The following is a 14,951-nucleotide window of genomic DNA, read 5'->3' on the forward strand; positions in this document are numbered from 1 at the left end:
ACTTGGCTTGTTTCTGAATGGCTTTCATTTGAATTGTTTATCCTTGGGAGCCATGCTCTGAAATCTAATGAGGTTTCAACACAAAACTGTGTGAAACTGTCACCCCCATTACAGCTGGTTTGCTGTGGCTGCAAGAGGCACAGCTCAAGAGTCTCATTATCTCCTACTAATGCTTGAAGGATACAAGGGAGGTGGAGACTGTCAGTTTGGGGTGGCTGATCATGATAACTAACCTAGACATGCTATCACCGTACTTGGGTGAGCATTTCAGCTCCCCCTACCTAAATCCTCTTCTCTGCCATCACTAACAATGTCACCCTCCCAGCCCCTCTGGTCTCTAAACCCAGTGGCGCCTCTGACTCTGCTCTCTCCCTAGCCCCACACATGCAGGCAATATCCAAGTCTTGCCTCCCCTTCCTCCTCCATAACCTCTCCAAGATCCAGACTTTTCTCTCTGTTCACATCTGCAACACTCTCATTCAAAGCCTTATCTTCTGACTCAAGTACTGCAAAGCTCCTAATGGCTCAGGCCTAAGGGAGATTTGCCAGGTAGAGTGTCTGTTCACAGACCACAATATCCTGGCTGAAGTCTCAGAGGAGGTATTGTGCAGGTCATAGACACAGTTGGCCTGAGTCTCTACCTTCTTACACCAGCATAAATCAGAAGTAACTCCACTGCAGTCAAAAGAGAATCAAGCACAGCCTCTAACTTTCAATACTCCTTTAGGAGTATTTTCAGGGCTGGTTATAGAGCAGCAGAGAGAATTCCCCTCGAAGGGACAAGGGAAAGACATATATGAACACTTACCTGATTGTCATTTTTTTGAGTGACTTCAATGACTCTATCAGTTGGTTCATTTCAGTATGGACATGTGCTGCCCCCTCTGGGGAAGAACTCTCAATCACCAGCTGGCCATGAGCCTCAACAAGGTGCAACTGGATCTCCTTATCCGGGAATTCAGCTAGCAGCTCCTGAAATTCACAGCACTCACAGTCACTTTCAGGTGTCGCTGCTATTTCTGAAGCTTTACCACAATGCATGATACCTGTGTCAAATGAAGGGCTATGTTCAGCCCAGGATTATGCTCGTTTTTCTTGGCACTACACTAGTTACGGGTCCCCAGCAGCACAATCTGCTAGGGGTTCCTGCAGGAATCCAGGAAAGTTCAAGAAGTGGATAGCATGGGATTAGGGAAGAGGTGTAGCTAGAAAGTCCCTGATGCAGGGTAACACTGTGGGGCTTCTCCGGAGCCCCCAATGGAAATTAAAGCTGCTGCTTCCCGCTCAAGGGCCAATCAGCCCAGGCTGGCACAGGAAGTGTAAGTCACCAGAACGAGTGACTCTGACCCCAAAGTACTTCCATCGAGGAAAAACTGAGCAACCGTGGGAATGGGGACATTTTCCCTTTGGCACAAAAAATGCAACGTAGGATAAACCAATAGAGTAATGCACCATTTAATGCTACACTGCTGTGTGTCTGAAGAAACCATCCTGCCAGGAGGAATTCACTTTCAAGACTGGATTTTCCTTTAATGATGCCCCAGACATTTCTACAGACGCTTGATGCTTCTTTTGCCCCAACCACCCCCAAATCATCATGCACTCATCATAGACCAGTCCAGCTAGGCAGTAGGAATCCTCTGTCCTCCAGTTTACACGGCAAATGCAAATGGATATGGAGCCCAGGGGAACACACCAGTTCCCCTGAACATCTACTTGCTGCATGGATCACAAAAGCAAATGGATGATGACATCATACGCCAAGATGTGGTCCTCACCTCCAAGTCGGCGACTCTGCTCTCTGTGTTCCTTTCCCCCCTGGCATCCTGATAGGATTCCAGCTTCTGTTCAGTCATTGTGATCCACCCCTGAAGGTCTGACAGTTTATTATTGAATGTCCAATGCTCCTGAATGTGCTTCTCAGTCCGTGCCAGGATGATCTAAAAATACCAGGAGTGACAAAAACACAACAGTGATAGAACACAAAGAGACAGCAGGTTTCACTAGAGAGACTATGGCGACGAGTGCTATAGAAACACAAAGAAATGAAATGATAATATGGATGAAAGGCAGAAATGCCTAGCTGTTTAGTACCATGACACGGAATGTACCTCCTAACTGGATATCTACAAGTGCCTGCAGATCTGAGCTTAGCCACATGGTGGGGCATTATGTATTAGAATAGTTTCCCTCTTTACAGATGACTCAAAGTGAAAATCCTGTATTTTAGTATCTGAACTAAGTACTTTGTCCTCCCCTCTTTGCATGCGAAATCACTCTAGATATAATAGAGATCTGCCATATTGTACTTTTACCTGGAAAAATACTATTTCAGTGATATATTTGTTTACTATTTGTGATTAAAAACTAGAATTCCCTAGCATATTAGAGTCAAATTTTATTATGAATAATTTTTTTAGTGACATAGCAAACCAAGAGAATTTTATATGAACTCAGTTTGTTTTGGGAAGGAAGATTTTTACAGCTGTTTTTACAAGCAACAAAATACTTTACGTCAGCAGTTCTCAACTGGGTATCTGCGGCCCGTTGGCAGTCTGTGAGCCCTTTCACGGGGCAGTGGAGCCCTGCAGCTGAAACCCGGTGTCCCGAGTCCCAGTGCTGAAGCTGGGAGTGGCGTGGGACTAAAGCTGGAGCCCCACTCTGCCCCACAGCTGGGAGGGTGCGGGACTGAAGCCGGTGCCCCTTTCTGCCCCTGCCCCCCAGCTAGGAGCAGTGTGGGGCTGAAGCCAGCGCCCCCCTTCCCCTACCCCAGCCAGGAGTGGTGTGGCGCTGAAGCCGGGAGCCCCAGCGCCCACCCCTGAAGCTCGGAGCAGCACTGGGAGCCCCACCACCACCCGTACACACCCCCCAGCTACCTCCTGTCTCCACTCTGAGCTACCCCCTTGCCCGCACACAGACCCTAGCTACCACCTGCCTGTACCCTGAGCTAATCCCCTGCTTGCACACAGTCCCTAGCTACTCTCTGCCTGCACCCTGAGCTACTCCCCTGCCTGCACCCTGAGCTGTTTTCAAACTTTTTGAACTGAGTCCCCACTTTGAGTTATATTTTTTGGTTGCATCCCCCCACAGCCCAGACAGGCTGGGTGGCCTCCTAAATGAGTCAGGGGGTGGAGGTGGCACTCCGTCCCTGGACCATGCTGTGCCGAGCTGGCTCGAGTCCCGCCAGCCCTTGCTTCCCCCACCCCAATAGAAGTAAAACTATGCCTATGCTCAAGGGTCCGTGACCCTCCCCCCCCCGCCCCGGAACCCTGCACTCCCCCCTCCTCCCTTGCCAGGCCCTGGTGTTTTTATAGCATGCTGAGGGGGGGCTGAAAAAGGTTGAGAACCCCTGCTTTAGGTTAAATTAGACCTTGATGTAACTGCAGTGGTTTTGATTCATAAACTTTTAGGTCTTATAAAGCCTTTGTGATGAACCTTCCAGATGACCCAGTACTAAATGCCCAATGCAGCAAATCCCAAGAACATTGCTCAAGCCCAAGCCAAAAAGATCTGGACACTCGGCAATGGATTCAGCCCCATGGGGTGGGGAGCCTCACACTACACAATTGAGACTTTCCAAACCAAACAAGGAGTAGTGTTTATAGACTCTGAAAGGGAGTCTATCCATTCCTCATGACTTGTCTGAACAAAAAGTTGTATTGTTTAATTATATTGGTATAGTTAAAGTCGTACAACCACCACTAGTGTGGACACAATTATATTGGTATAAAGGTGCTTATTCTGGTATAACCTATTCCCATACAGAAAGGGAAACATACTGGTATAAAGGTGCTTTAGAGCAGTATGGTTTAACTGCATCCACTCTAGGGGCTGTACCTTTATAACTATATAGGTAAAAATTTCCCCCTCCCACAACCAAAATATTTACATCTACGTGTAGTCTTAGTTGGTAGGATGGTGGTCACAATGTAGGGGGAGGAAGGTTAAAACAGAGAAAACTGGGGAATGTTTAAAGATTTATCAAAGGCATAAGAACTCAGTCCCTGCTTTCCACTAGCGGAAAATATCAATGGTTGAAAGCAGACATTATGATAACATGAAAGGATAATTTTCACAGCTGCCACTTTAAATTCTTCACTAAATGATGAGTTACCTCCAGAGATCTCTTCAGTGTCTGATAGTCAGATGAAAGCTGGTTCATTTTATGTCTGTGGGTGGGATTAGATTGAACTAGATTCTCCAGCTCTTCCATTTGAACTATAAACTCTGCCAGTTCTTCTTGGATCATCTGTAGAGAAAAGGGAATACTTTACATTGGCTACTTATATACTGAACACAATTTGGCCTACAAGACAGTCAGAACATTGATTCTGCAGTTGGGTCCATTTGACAGCATGAGATGTATTAAAGAAAAATAACTAATTTTAAGCAATTTAGTTTTTGATACCTAGAACTGAAAATTTACAAAAGAAGCAGGCGTTCTGATATATTAGCAGCTGATTACAAAGAAGTCAAGTGATAGCATGCTTACTGATAGTCGGCTACTTAAAGCACCACAATGGTGCAATAGTACCAAAATAGCAGCAATTTAAGGACTTGATTTTGCTGTCACCGAGGCCAGGTCTACACTAAAAAGTTAGGTTGACCCAGCAGTGTTGCTTATTTCTCTTGGCACTACAGGAAAAATCCCAATTCCCAACCCTGATTCTCACCACTGTGAGATCAGAACCAGGCTGTATAAATTTATCATAGAAAAAACATCTTTCTAGAATCAGATAATTACTTGTGTGACAAGTCAAGTAAAGAAGGGCTTCTCCTCGCCCCCCGGTACTTCTGACATAAATAAATTATACATTTTGCCTAGAAGGAAAATAAATCAGTCAGGCCATCTGCTAAGGTGAGCATGATTAACATGCAGGTAGCATAGATAACCATCACTGTAACATACCTGTAGTCTCTGGAGTCGTGTTTCTTTACCTGAATGGTCAGGTTGTGGTTCATTCTCTAGATCTACTTTGGCTCTGATAGCAGATAACTTCTTCTGCAGAGGCACAAAGCCTGCATCAAAGTCTTTATGTTGAGTTATCAAACTCTAGGCAGAAAGAGCAAAAAGAGCACTCGATATAACTACAGTTATATTATTTTGTCAGTGTTCACTTGACACTGTGAGCAAATAAGCAGCTGCCCTGCACAATAATCCACATTTCTATTAATCTACAAAATGCATCAGACACAGTTGGTTAGTATTAGTGAATTTATTTATACAAATCTGGATTAATAAAAGATTGATCACACTTTTGGCATGGATATTAAATAGTAAACATGCCTTGGAATGAACTGAATATTAACTGCTCACCTGCAATCTGCTTTTCCTTTGTAGCAGTCTTTTGTGTAGAATTTCTCTCTCCTTTGCCGTATCGGTTACCTCTGCTAGGAGAGACTTTGCTCTCTCCTCACTAAAGATATTGCTTAGCAAATCCTTCTTCAGCTGTAACATCATCAACTGCTCCTTGAACTGGGAGCTCTCAGCCAGGCATGCCTACAGGAGAACAATTATTCTTATAACACCCAGGGCTACATGAGCGGATCAGGTGGCAAATGCACAGAAAAACAGCAAGGCCATGGCTGTAGGACAACAGTATCTTGAGCATACCTGCTATACTGGAAGGCACCCACAGTGTGCCAAGCTGAGAGCCAAATCAGCAACTTGCCAGAACCCCAAGTGCAGCACTCATTTTTTTAAATAAAGGGAGCCAATTGCAGTCACCTTCATCCCAAATATAGAGACGAGGCCCAACGGCTCAGCATGAAGCCTGGCTGCTCGCATCAAGGTGAAGCATTGCTTGCTGGGATCTGTCGTCTACACTCCTAAAAGGAGGAAGCTGTGGGCAACACTGTAGGGCTCTGTGGGCCTACTCCAGTCCTGGTATAACGGATGACTTAGGCTGTTATACCACAAACTGCATCAGAAAGGCGTAAATTCTGCTCACAATATTTCTTGTATATAAACTGGACTGCTTCGTTTCTCTGGTTCTGCAGCTGCTTTGCTGATCTACATGAAGGAAGCCTACTGAGCTACATGGTGCCTGACATGAAACTGTCTTATCAGAGTTATGGTTCAGTTTGAGCCCTGTTTATAAAAACATTTATTCCAGAGATCCAAGGGGTGAGGGTATCACCATCACTACTCAATTCATGGGTGCATGCAGCAATTATGTATCTTAATATCTAAACTATATTATTACAAAAGTATTAATGGTGTCCTCAGATTTCCTACCCAGATGGATGTGGGGTTACTGCCAAAGGCAATAATAAGGCACTTAGCTCTTATATAACATTCCTTACTCAACTGGCAACTCTAGCTCATTAAATAGAATGCTCAAAATGATGCGACTCTGTTACAATTAGTGAAGATGTGGGCCTGATTTCAGCAGTGTGTTATTTCCTACAGGAACTGGAAAACATTCTCAGTTGTCGCCATCAGACAGCTGCATTCGTGCACGTGTCACTACAGTTTGTGCTGTGCGAACAAGATACTGGCTTCCTAACTTAGCTGCAACTCTCTACCTCAATCTGAAGTAAGAAAGCATGTGTCAGGGAGGGCTCAGCAACATTAGCAGTGGAGTCCAGAAGTCTCTGAGCTGATGGCTTCCACAACTGGAACTCTCGCAGTGGATTTTGAAAACTCTGCCTGAGCTCAGTTTCAGTCCCAGTGCTCATTTTAAATGTCTTTCCCTTGACCCTGCAAGAATAAGCAGACAATGGAGAGAATGATTAAAGTGAAATCTTAAGCTAAATGTGCAATTCACTGAGGGACAAAAATAGCACAATCCTCGTGTGCCTGCTCCACCCAATACAAAGAACCTCAGTTTTCTCCTTCTGTACTCCTGGCTTTGTCCACCCTTTGCTAGGCAGCTGCTTCTGCCTGTCAGATGTCCAACAAACCCTGCTTAAATATGGAGGGACACATTCACCTCTGCTCCAACTCCACTGAAATCAGTGGAGATGTACCAGGGATGAAATCTGACCTGACAGTTTCAATGCCAAACAATCTCATTGTGTTCAATTTGTTATCTTCAGTATTATCCACCAAGTAAGATCAAAGGAACAACGTGGCGGGTGGTTGGGAGAAACAAGTCATGCACGTACATCTAAGAAACCTAGCATTTAGCTACAGCCCCCTTTAGCATTTCCATAAAAAGGTGAAAAAGGAGTTTTGGTCCATTTAAAATTTTTTTTTCATCTTTACACACAAAAAATAAATGTTGATAACCCCAAATTGCCCAGAATAAAGGAGGACAAAAATAAATTTTCCTGGTCTTTCATTCTATATTTTTTAAACTTCTTAGACTCATGTGTGTGTGCCAAGTAAAATCAGTGGATAAATTAAAATAGCTAACACTCGTTGAACTAATATACGGTTTAAATATCCAGGCTGGCAGTATGAAGGCTGATCCTAAATGCTGTGGGGCCATGAGACAAACTTACACAGTTCCCTTCCCAGTAGCAGACCCCCTACAGCTACCTCCTACTTCCCTATGCTTTCCTGACCTTCCATCCTGTTGGATCCTGAAGTCAGGAGCAGCTTGCAGTATAAAGTTTACGCGTAAAAGGAAACATTGTCCTGTTAAGACACAGGAATGGGAATCAAGAGACAAGAGTTCAACTCCTAGTTATGCCACAGACTTCCAAAGCAATCTTGGCTAATTTCACTTCTCAGCATCTGCTTCCCCCTCTGTGAAATCGAGATAATACTAGTTACCTACATGTCACACGGGTGTTGGCAATGAGCTTAGCTTCCTGAGGGCCCTGAAATCCTCAGACGGAAATCTCTGTTATTACTTCCTTTGCCATCCACTCTACAGACTCTGCCAGCAGCAGCCTGTGACTTTGCCACGCCTTGCAAAGAAGCAGGAGTTTTGGGGAAAAGCTGGCAACTTATTGAACAGCCACTGATTTCTGATCAGAGGCAAGTTTAAGTCTCCTATAGTTGTTCTTCATTGGAAAATAAATCCCAGTTTGTTTCATTTTTAAAATTTGAATTGCTTGCTTTTCTGCATCAACTTTATTTCTCCAGTCTTTTTCCATTTGCCAGCACAGTCTGCTCTAGGGATAGGAAAACCAGTTTAGATACAATAAAAATAAACTGACCTTCTTTTCCCCTTCCCAGACTGATCCTTTCTTGAAGTTTGCTAACTGCAGCCTCTGAACTTTCTGATTCCAGACAGCCTGGAAGCGGAAATGCTAAAGCACAGGGAGAGGCTAGATTTGAAATGTTTCCAGCCCGAAAATGGAAGCAGGAAACAGGAGATACATAGTAAGGAGAAGGTGGAATAAGCCCTGCCAGACAACTGGGAGGGGAATGATTCATCAAAACAAACCTCCCAGAAAAAGGCCATGTGCACTCTGCAGTAGTTCAGCCAAGCCATTTACAACAACAGTTCCCAGTCCGATTTTTAGTTGAGCATGAAAAGCAAGCAAAAAATAAACACACTGATTCTACAATGTTAAAACAAGCAGTCAAACTAAATATTTCATCCAGACTATACATAGTACAGCAAGAGAGGGATCCAAGAGCAGGAGATAAGGAATCTGTGTTCCAAACCATTATGGAAGCTGAAAATATACTGTCCAGACAGTCAAATCTTCCCACTACATCAGAGAAACCACAAAGATCAGTTTCCTTTGCTATTTTTAACATGTAAATGCCTGATCTCGCTCCCATTGAGGTAAAACTCCCACTCAGCTCAATGGAACAGGCTTGGGCCCTAAGAAAGAGATTTTCCAGCACTCAGAACTAGGGCCAGATTTATGGAAGTATTCAGCCACCCAGCAGCTCATGTTGCAACACTTCCAGCCGCAATGCCAAAAGAGGCCAACGCCCAATGGGCTAAGCTCTTCTGAAAATCTGGCCATTTATTTTGGTGTCTAAATGAGCTCCTCTGGGACTTCTGTGAGTCAAAGCTTCTCAACAAGGTTCCAGGAACTGATCCCAAGGGAGCAAGGTTAACTGAAATGTGGGATGTGGCTATCATCAGTAAAAAACAAAGCAAAAGAAAAACCCCAAAACCCTTTGTGACTCTGCCACCTAAGGTCAGTCTGTATCTTGCACTTTCTCCACAGGCCCTTGCTGATCCTTGGAGCCATTCAGTCCCCAGTGAAGTTTTATGTCAAACTGCTAGCCCGCCCCACACACATTCCCCATGGATAAATACCTTTGATATTCCCGTATTGCAGCTACAACACTTTCAGAGAGCGGTTGTATATTCTGTGAAAACCGGAATAATTCCTTAAGCTGAGCCTTCAGTCTCTCAGCCTTTGGCTCTTCTGCTGCAAGCGCTGCTCTTGTTCTCTTAATCATAAAAATAATGATCAGTTTGCATTATGAGCACAAAACCTGGAACATGAAATGTATAGACTATGCTGAATCTAGAGATGGTCAAACTATTTGCCACAAGCTATTTGTGTGTCAGATTTGGTCCTTTTTCTGTTCTCAAACTGTCCGTGAAACGATCAGGATTTTCATAAATGTCCAGGTTGTTTGTTATAGTTAGGTGACTAATTTTTAAAAACACCTTTGTGCCTATGGGTGTCTTGTAAACTGTTCACAGCAAGTGCTCTGTGAGTATTTTATATGCAGAATTCACTAATTAAACAGTGTGACTGGTCAACAAAGTCACATGGCCAGGGGTGCTGGAACAATTTATATAGTGGGGGTACTGAGAGCCACTGAAGCAAACTGTATACCCTGTATATGATGGAAATCACTTCAATCCAGGGAGTGCTGCAGCACCCCCCGCACTCTAAATTCCAGCACCTATGCACATGGCTTAATTTCTATTTCCTGATTGGGCGACCTAAGGCGAGCAGCACTTCTGGTACAATTACAATCAAAGCTATCTGTGCTAATAGCAGCTCTTCCACAGTTACAAGAATACAATATGGTTATATGGATGTGCATGGAAAAGGGAACAAAAAGGGGTAGGTATACAGCTGGATTGAAACACAGTTTGGCTTTAGTGAATAATGTTTGCAACTACTTTTGCCCTACTCTTTGCACAGTAGTTGCTGAATATGACATATAACTAGGCATTTTGAATTATAATGAAAGTAATAAAAATGATGACAGATGCATAAATGTTACAGCTGTTAACAGGAAGTTAATGATGTGTGATTTTAAATACTCTGCCTGCAAAAGACCCTCTTCTTATGTCATCTCATGTTTAGAGAAGTTTGATTTTTTTAACGTGGGATTTCTACTACCAGAAACCTGAAATTATAAGTGTGTGTGCACAAACCCACCAGTACGCACTTTATTTTAATGGGACTAATTGCAGAGAAAGACACAACCCCATATAAGCAGGAACAACAAACACTATTCGCTATACCTAAGGAGAAACTGGGAACAGATAGTGTGAGGCAGAGACTAAAATTGTTGGTTCTTTTCTCCCCTTTCACATTTTTCCTTATTTGATTCTACATACATTCTTATACCGTCCTCAGCCCCATAATATCTGAGCACTTTCTATAGTACATTGTCACATGACTAATATCTGCATGATCAAGGGTGGTCATGTACCTTCAATTTTGTCAAATGTGTTTACTACACTTCTCACATCTTGCTTTTAGGCATACAAAATACAACAACTTACGATGTATTTTCTCCACAGAGCTACTAATTCCTCTTCACTCTTCGGGTTCTCCTCTGACTCCAGGTCATTTTCTAGTCTTTGTAGCATCTTTCTGAATTCCTGGACCTCTGCTTCCAACTGTCTGGCTTGGGACTGATAGGCACTTTCTGACTTAAGGATCTTATGTATTCTCTCCTCTTCCTCACCACATATTAGTTTCAACTTCTCCAGGGCTTTCCTCAACTCCTCCAACTCATCCTTCATCTTCCCAGCTCCCAGGGGGGAGGTGTTCTGGATCACCCCTGTGGACTGAACCTCCAGGCATTTCAATTTCTTTTCACCACGCTTAACATCTTTGGCAATGTTCTGAAGAAAGAAGGAAATCAGAAAGGATTAAGTGGAAAGAACAGTGGGGTGGGGTGCAGAGGGTGGGGAAATGACACCTGATAATATTTACTTTTATCTGTGTATTTATTGTCTTCTCCAATTGTTGTTTCAAGGCATGTCACTTATGAAGTGGCCAGCTGCCAGATTTGATATACTTATTTGCAACTTGTAGCCTTATGATTTCGATAATATAACAGCAGGAGCATGGCTTCCCAAGAACTAGAGGAGTCTTTTAAAACTGTTGGGTCTGATTTTCAAAAGTGTTCAGCACTTACAGTGCCAGTGGAAGTCAACAGGAGCCACATGTATTTGGCATCACGGATACTCAGGCCACAGAGGTGTCTAAAGTTTAGTAGCCCAAACTAAGGCACCCAAAACTGGAGACCACTTGTGAAAAATTGTGCCGTTAACAGTGTCACCAACCCCAAGCATTCAAAAATCACGAGTCAGGCCCATCCAAAATCATGAGATTGACTTAAATCATTAGATTTTTAAAAATAATAAAGGTCAGGGTTGTTTTTATTTGTCTTCTGGCCTTTGAGCCTCTGTGCTACATTCAGATCATGTTTTTATGCTTCTCTCTGTAACCAGGAAGGCTAGAAACTTACATTTCTTTTTTTTAATGAAAGCTCAGATTCTCGTGTAATCACATGACTCCAGGAACGGGAGCTTTAAGAAAAATGTCAAATAGCATGAGACTCATGATAAAATTGGGAGAGTTGTCAATGGTGTGTTAATGACCTCACAGAAAGTGGCAGACCTGGACAACTCCTGATTCAGGACCCCTTCTTAAGCCATTACACCAGAATTTGTTGAGAGAGCACCAGAGAACACCTCTCTTTTAAATATCTTTTAAATATCCCCCTTTGATAAAGACAATATGCCTTCCCCCTCTCCAGATTTCTGCCCTGAGCCAAATTTGAACTTGAAGTGCTTGAATTCTAGGCCCATAGCATACTTTCAGAGCCACATGGATCTTGTGAATACACTATTCTGTTAAAAGAAAAGGAGTACTTGTGGCACCTTATTGACTAACAAATTTATTTGAGCATAAGCTTTCGTGAGCTACAGCTCACTTCATCAGATGCATTTGGTGGAAAATACAGAGCGGAGATTTATATACATACACAGAGAACATGAAACAATGGGTTTTATCATACACACTGTAAGGAGAGTGATCACTTAAGATGAGCCATCACCAGCAGCAGTAGGGGGAGGGAGGAAAACCTTTTATGGTGACAAGCAAGGTAGGCCATTTCCAGCAGTTAACAAGAACATCTGAGGAACAGTGGGGGGTGGGGTTGGGGGGAGAAATACCATGGGGAAATAGTTTTACTTTGTGTAATGACTCATCCATTCCCAGTCTCTATTCAAGCCTAAGTTAATTGTATCCAGTTTGCAAATTAATTCCAATTCAGCAGTCTCTCATTCAGCAGTCCCCACACTGTTCCTCAGATGTTCTTGTTAACTGCTAGAAATAGCCTACCTTGCTTGTCACCATGAAAGGTTTTCCTCCTTCCCCCCTCTGCTGCTGGTGATGGCTCATCTTAAGTGATCACTCTCCTTACAGTGTGTATGATAAAACCCATTGTTTCATGTTCTCTGTGTGAGTATATAAATCTCCCCTCTGTATTTTCCACCAAATGCATCGGATGAAGTGAGCTGTAGCTCACGAAAGCTTATGCTCAAATAAATTTGTTAGTCTCTAAGGTGCCACAAGTACTCCTTTTCTTTTTGCGAATACAGACTAACATGGCTGCTACACGGAAAACTATTCTGTTAAATACTTGTATGATTTGGGGAATATACACAAGAAGGGATTCAGATGAGGAGAATGCATTTCTTAGCAGCGCTCTCCCTCCCCCTACTAGAACCGTATCATAAAGAACCTGCAATGTCTTTAGCCCATTTTCTGCTGGCAACGTTGTTGTTTCTCCGATGCAGCAGTTCAATCTTTCAGTCACACCATTCAGCCACGATTGAAATTGGTCGACATTGGTCTTGTATTGCTCATGTTCCTTCGTTATCTTTTCAAGCAATTTCACTCTGCACTGTAACAAGAAATGTCCAAAACGGTGAGGCCAGAGCTTATCTGTCTCTTCATAGGTTGCATTTTTAACTAGGAAAACAGAGTCCATTTCCTTTCACCCCCATGTCACTCAACCTTTTCAGGAATTCACACCTCATCTCCAGGATGAGGACAAAAATATGTAAAGCTTTCTCCCGATCTTGGCTGTGCTGTAGCATCTCAATGTTTATTCAGAGAACAGAAGATGGCACGGTCCTGTGAGGTCAGTGCCTTGCCTCACCTCCCCTTTCCAAAGCTTCATATTTTTCATTTAAAAACGGTATTATTCTTTCCCAACTTTGCTTTGAAACACAGACAATATATGGGGCCAGCCTACAAGCTACGGCGACAGCCTCCATGCTGGCAAAAAGTATAGGATTACTCTGTCTGATCATGCCTGGGGCATGTAAATTATTTCACAGCACTTGCCATTTAAACAAGATGTAAAGAAAAGACTGTATTTGCAGCATTAGAAACTCTGAAATATTTTTAGCATCTATGGTAACCTCCAAAGACTTTGCTTTCATTGGCACAATATATAAGGCCTGGCAGTGTTTGGCTCTGCACAAACTAGTGGCAGGGTGCAAGGAGACATCTCTCTGCACACATCTTATGCCCCTATGTAGGGGCCAGAGACAGGACTGAATTCTGGGATCTGGCTGATCTACACAGAGGCCAGGTCACTGGTCTAGGGGAAAAAGTGACTCAAAGCTCCCATCTGCTCTCCCCTGACCTGGGCTGCTCTGTGCAGACCCCTGCATCAAGCTGGAATAGTCTGAGTGCTCCTCTATCTTGTGTCCTCTGCAAACAGCCCCAGCAGTCTGAAGACACCATGATATAGGAGCATTCTGGCCATGTCACCTTTCCTCCAGCCATGCCAGCAGCGCGGAGGCAGAGAAATGCATGAGCCCATATGTCAGCTGCAGCCACCAGAGGATCACCCTTGTGCTGGGATAATCCTCCAGGGCCAGTCCCCCTTGCTTTAGGGCCAGACTGTGACAGTGGTGCAATGCAAAGCTGCTACACCACACTGGAGAATCTGCCCCACCGTGACAGTCTTTGCAGTCAGAAGGCAAAATTCTGATCTCAGTTACATGGAGTATTGAAAACTCTGTTGAAATGGGAGTCTGTCCTTTAAATTTCAGGGTGCATTTCTGATCCTGCTTGCAGGCTAGGGAGCTGCGTAGGGAAGCGTGTGATCTGGGCCTGGCCTAGCCTAGTGTGAGGGATCATAGACCTTGAATCAAGCCTTGCACACAGTGGGTCAGATCCCTGGCTGGTGTCCATCTGTATAGCTCAATGGACTTTGCTGGGGTTATTCTGATTTGCACTACCTTAGGATTTGGCAGAGAAAGTGAAATGAAGACATAAATACACGAGGGCAGGAAGTGCAAATTGTAAAAACTCCCAAGCGGCAGGATTCAAATCTGATTGATAAACAGAATTATGGTGAAAATGTACTCCAGCATCTTAAGTAAAATTACAAAGGTTGATTAAGGAGGAGATGCACAGCTTAAATTGAGAAGTAGCTTAACCTCTGTCTGGGACAAGCTGTTCAACCAAAATGAAGCAGTCCAAGGCTTGGAAATTACTGCTGAAAATGTTACGATCCATCAGGTCATGTGATAAATGACACACATTTGAACAGACACAACACTGTGCTAAGCTGTCATAAGAAAAGCTAACCAAGGGCAGGCTGAAAACCTGCCAGACTGCTAGACGGGACTACCTCTGAGTGCAACTTTTAATTAAGAGAAAGATGCTGCCATTTGCTCTGTCAGGCAACTCATTATTCTTTTCACTGAGAAGCCACACAAAAGGAGCATTAACTCTTGCCTTCTGCAGAAGCACTGGAATAATCAGAGAACATCTACCAGCCAAGATGTGGCATAGGGAGGAATATC

The 14,951-nt window shown here is 43.6% G+C and overlaps 1 protein-coding gene across 8 annotated transcripts in view; it reads right to left on the reverse strand.

Annotated features, from left to right (window-relative positions):
• The window catches only part of SYNE3 (spectrin repeat containing nuclear envelope family member 3), a 92,638-nt gene that overhangs the window by 33,850 nt on the left and 43,837 nt on the right, over positions 1 to 14,951 (reverse strand). For 6 of the 8 annotated variants that reach the window (XM_038404902.2, XM_043517459.1, XM_043517457.1 and 3 more), the window contains 9 exons: positions 12,869 to 13,030; positions 10,614 to 10,958; positions 9,177 to 9,313; positions 6,529 to 6,703; positions 5,318 to 5,500; positions 4,910 to 5,053; positions 4,115 to 4,249; positions 1,779 to 1,940; positions 809 to 972 (listed from right to left, as the gene is read on the reverse strand). In XM_038404902.2, coding sequence (XP_038260830.1) covers positions 809 to 972; positions 1,779 to 1,940; positions 4,115 to 4,249; positions 4,910 to 5,053; positions 5,318 to 5,500; positions 6,529 to 6,703; positions 9,177 to 9,313; positions 10,614 to 10,958; positions 12,869 to 13,030 — 1,607 coding nt within the window. Of the gene's footprint in view, positions 1 to 808; positions 973 to 1,778; positions 1,941 to 4,114; positions 4,250 to 4,909; positions 5,054 to 5,317; positions 5,501 to 5,637; positions 5,830 to 6,528; positions 6,704 to 9,176; positions 9,314 to 10,613; positions 10,959 to 12,868; positions 13,031 to 14,951 lie in introns of those variants that run through there. The other 2 variants (XM_043517460.1, XM_043517462.1) reach the window with 2 other exon arrangements.

This window comes from Dermochelys coriacea, chromosome 6 (assembly GCF_009764565.3).
Source record: "Dermochelys coriacea isolate rDerCor1 chromosome 6, rDerCor1.pri.v4, whole genome shotgun sequence".
Lineage (NCBI taxonomy): Eukaryota > Metazoa > Chordata > Testudines > Dermochelyidae > Dermochelys > Dermochelys coriacea.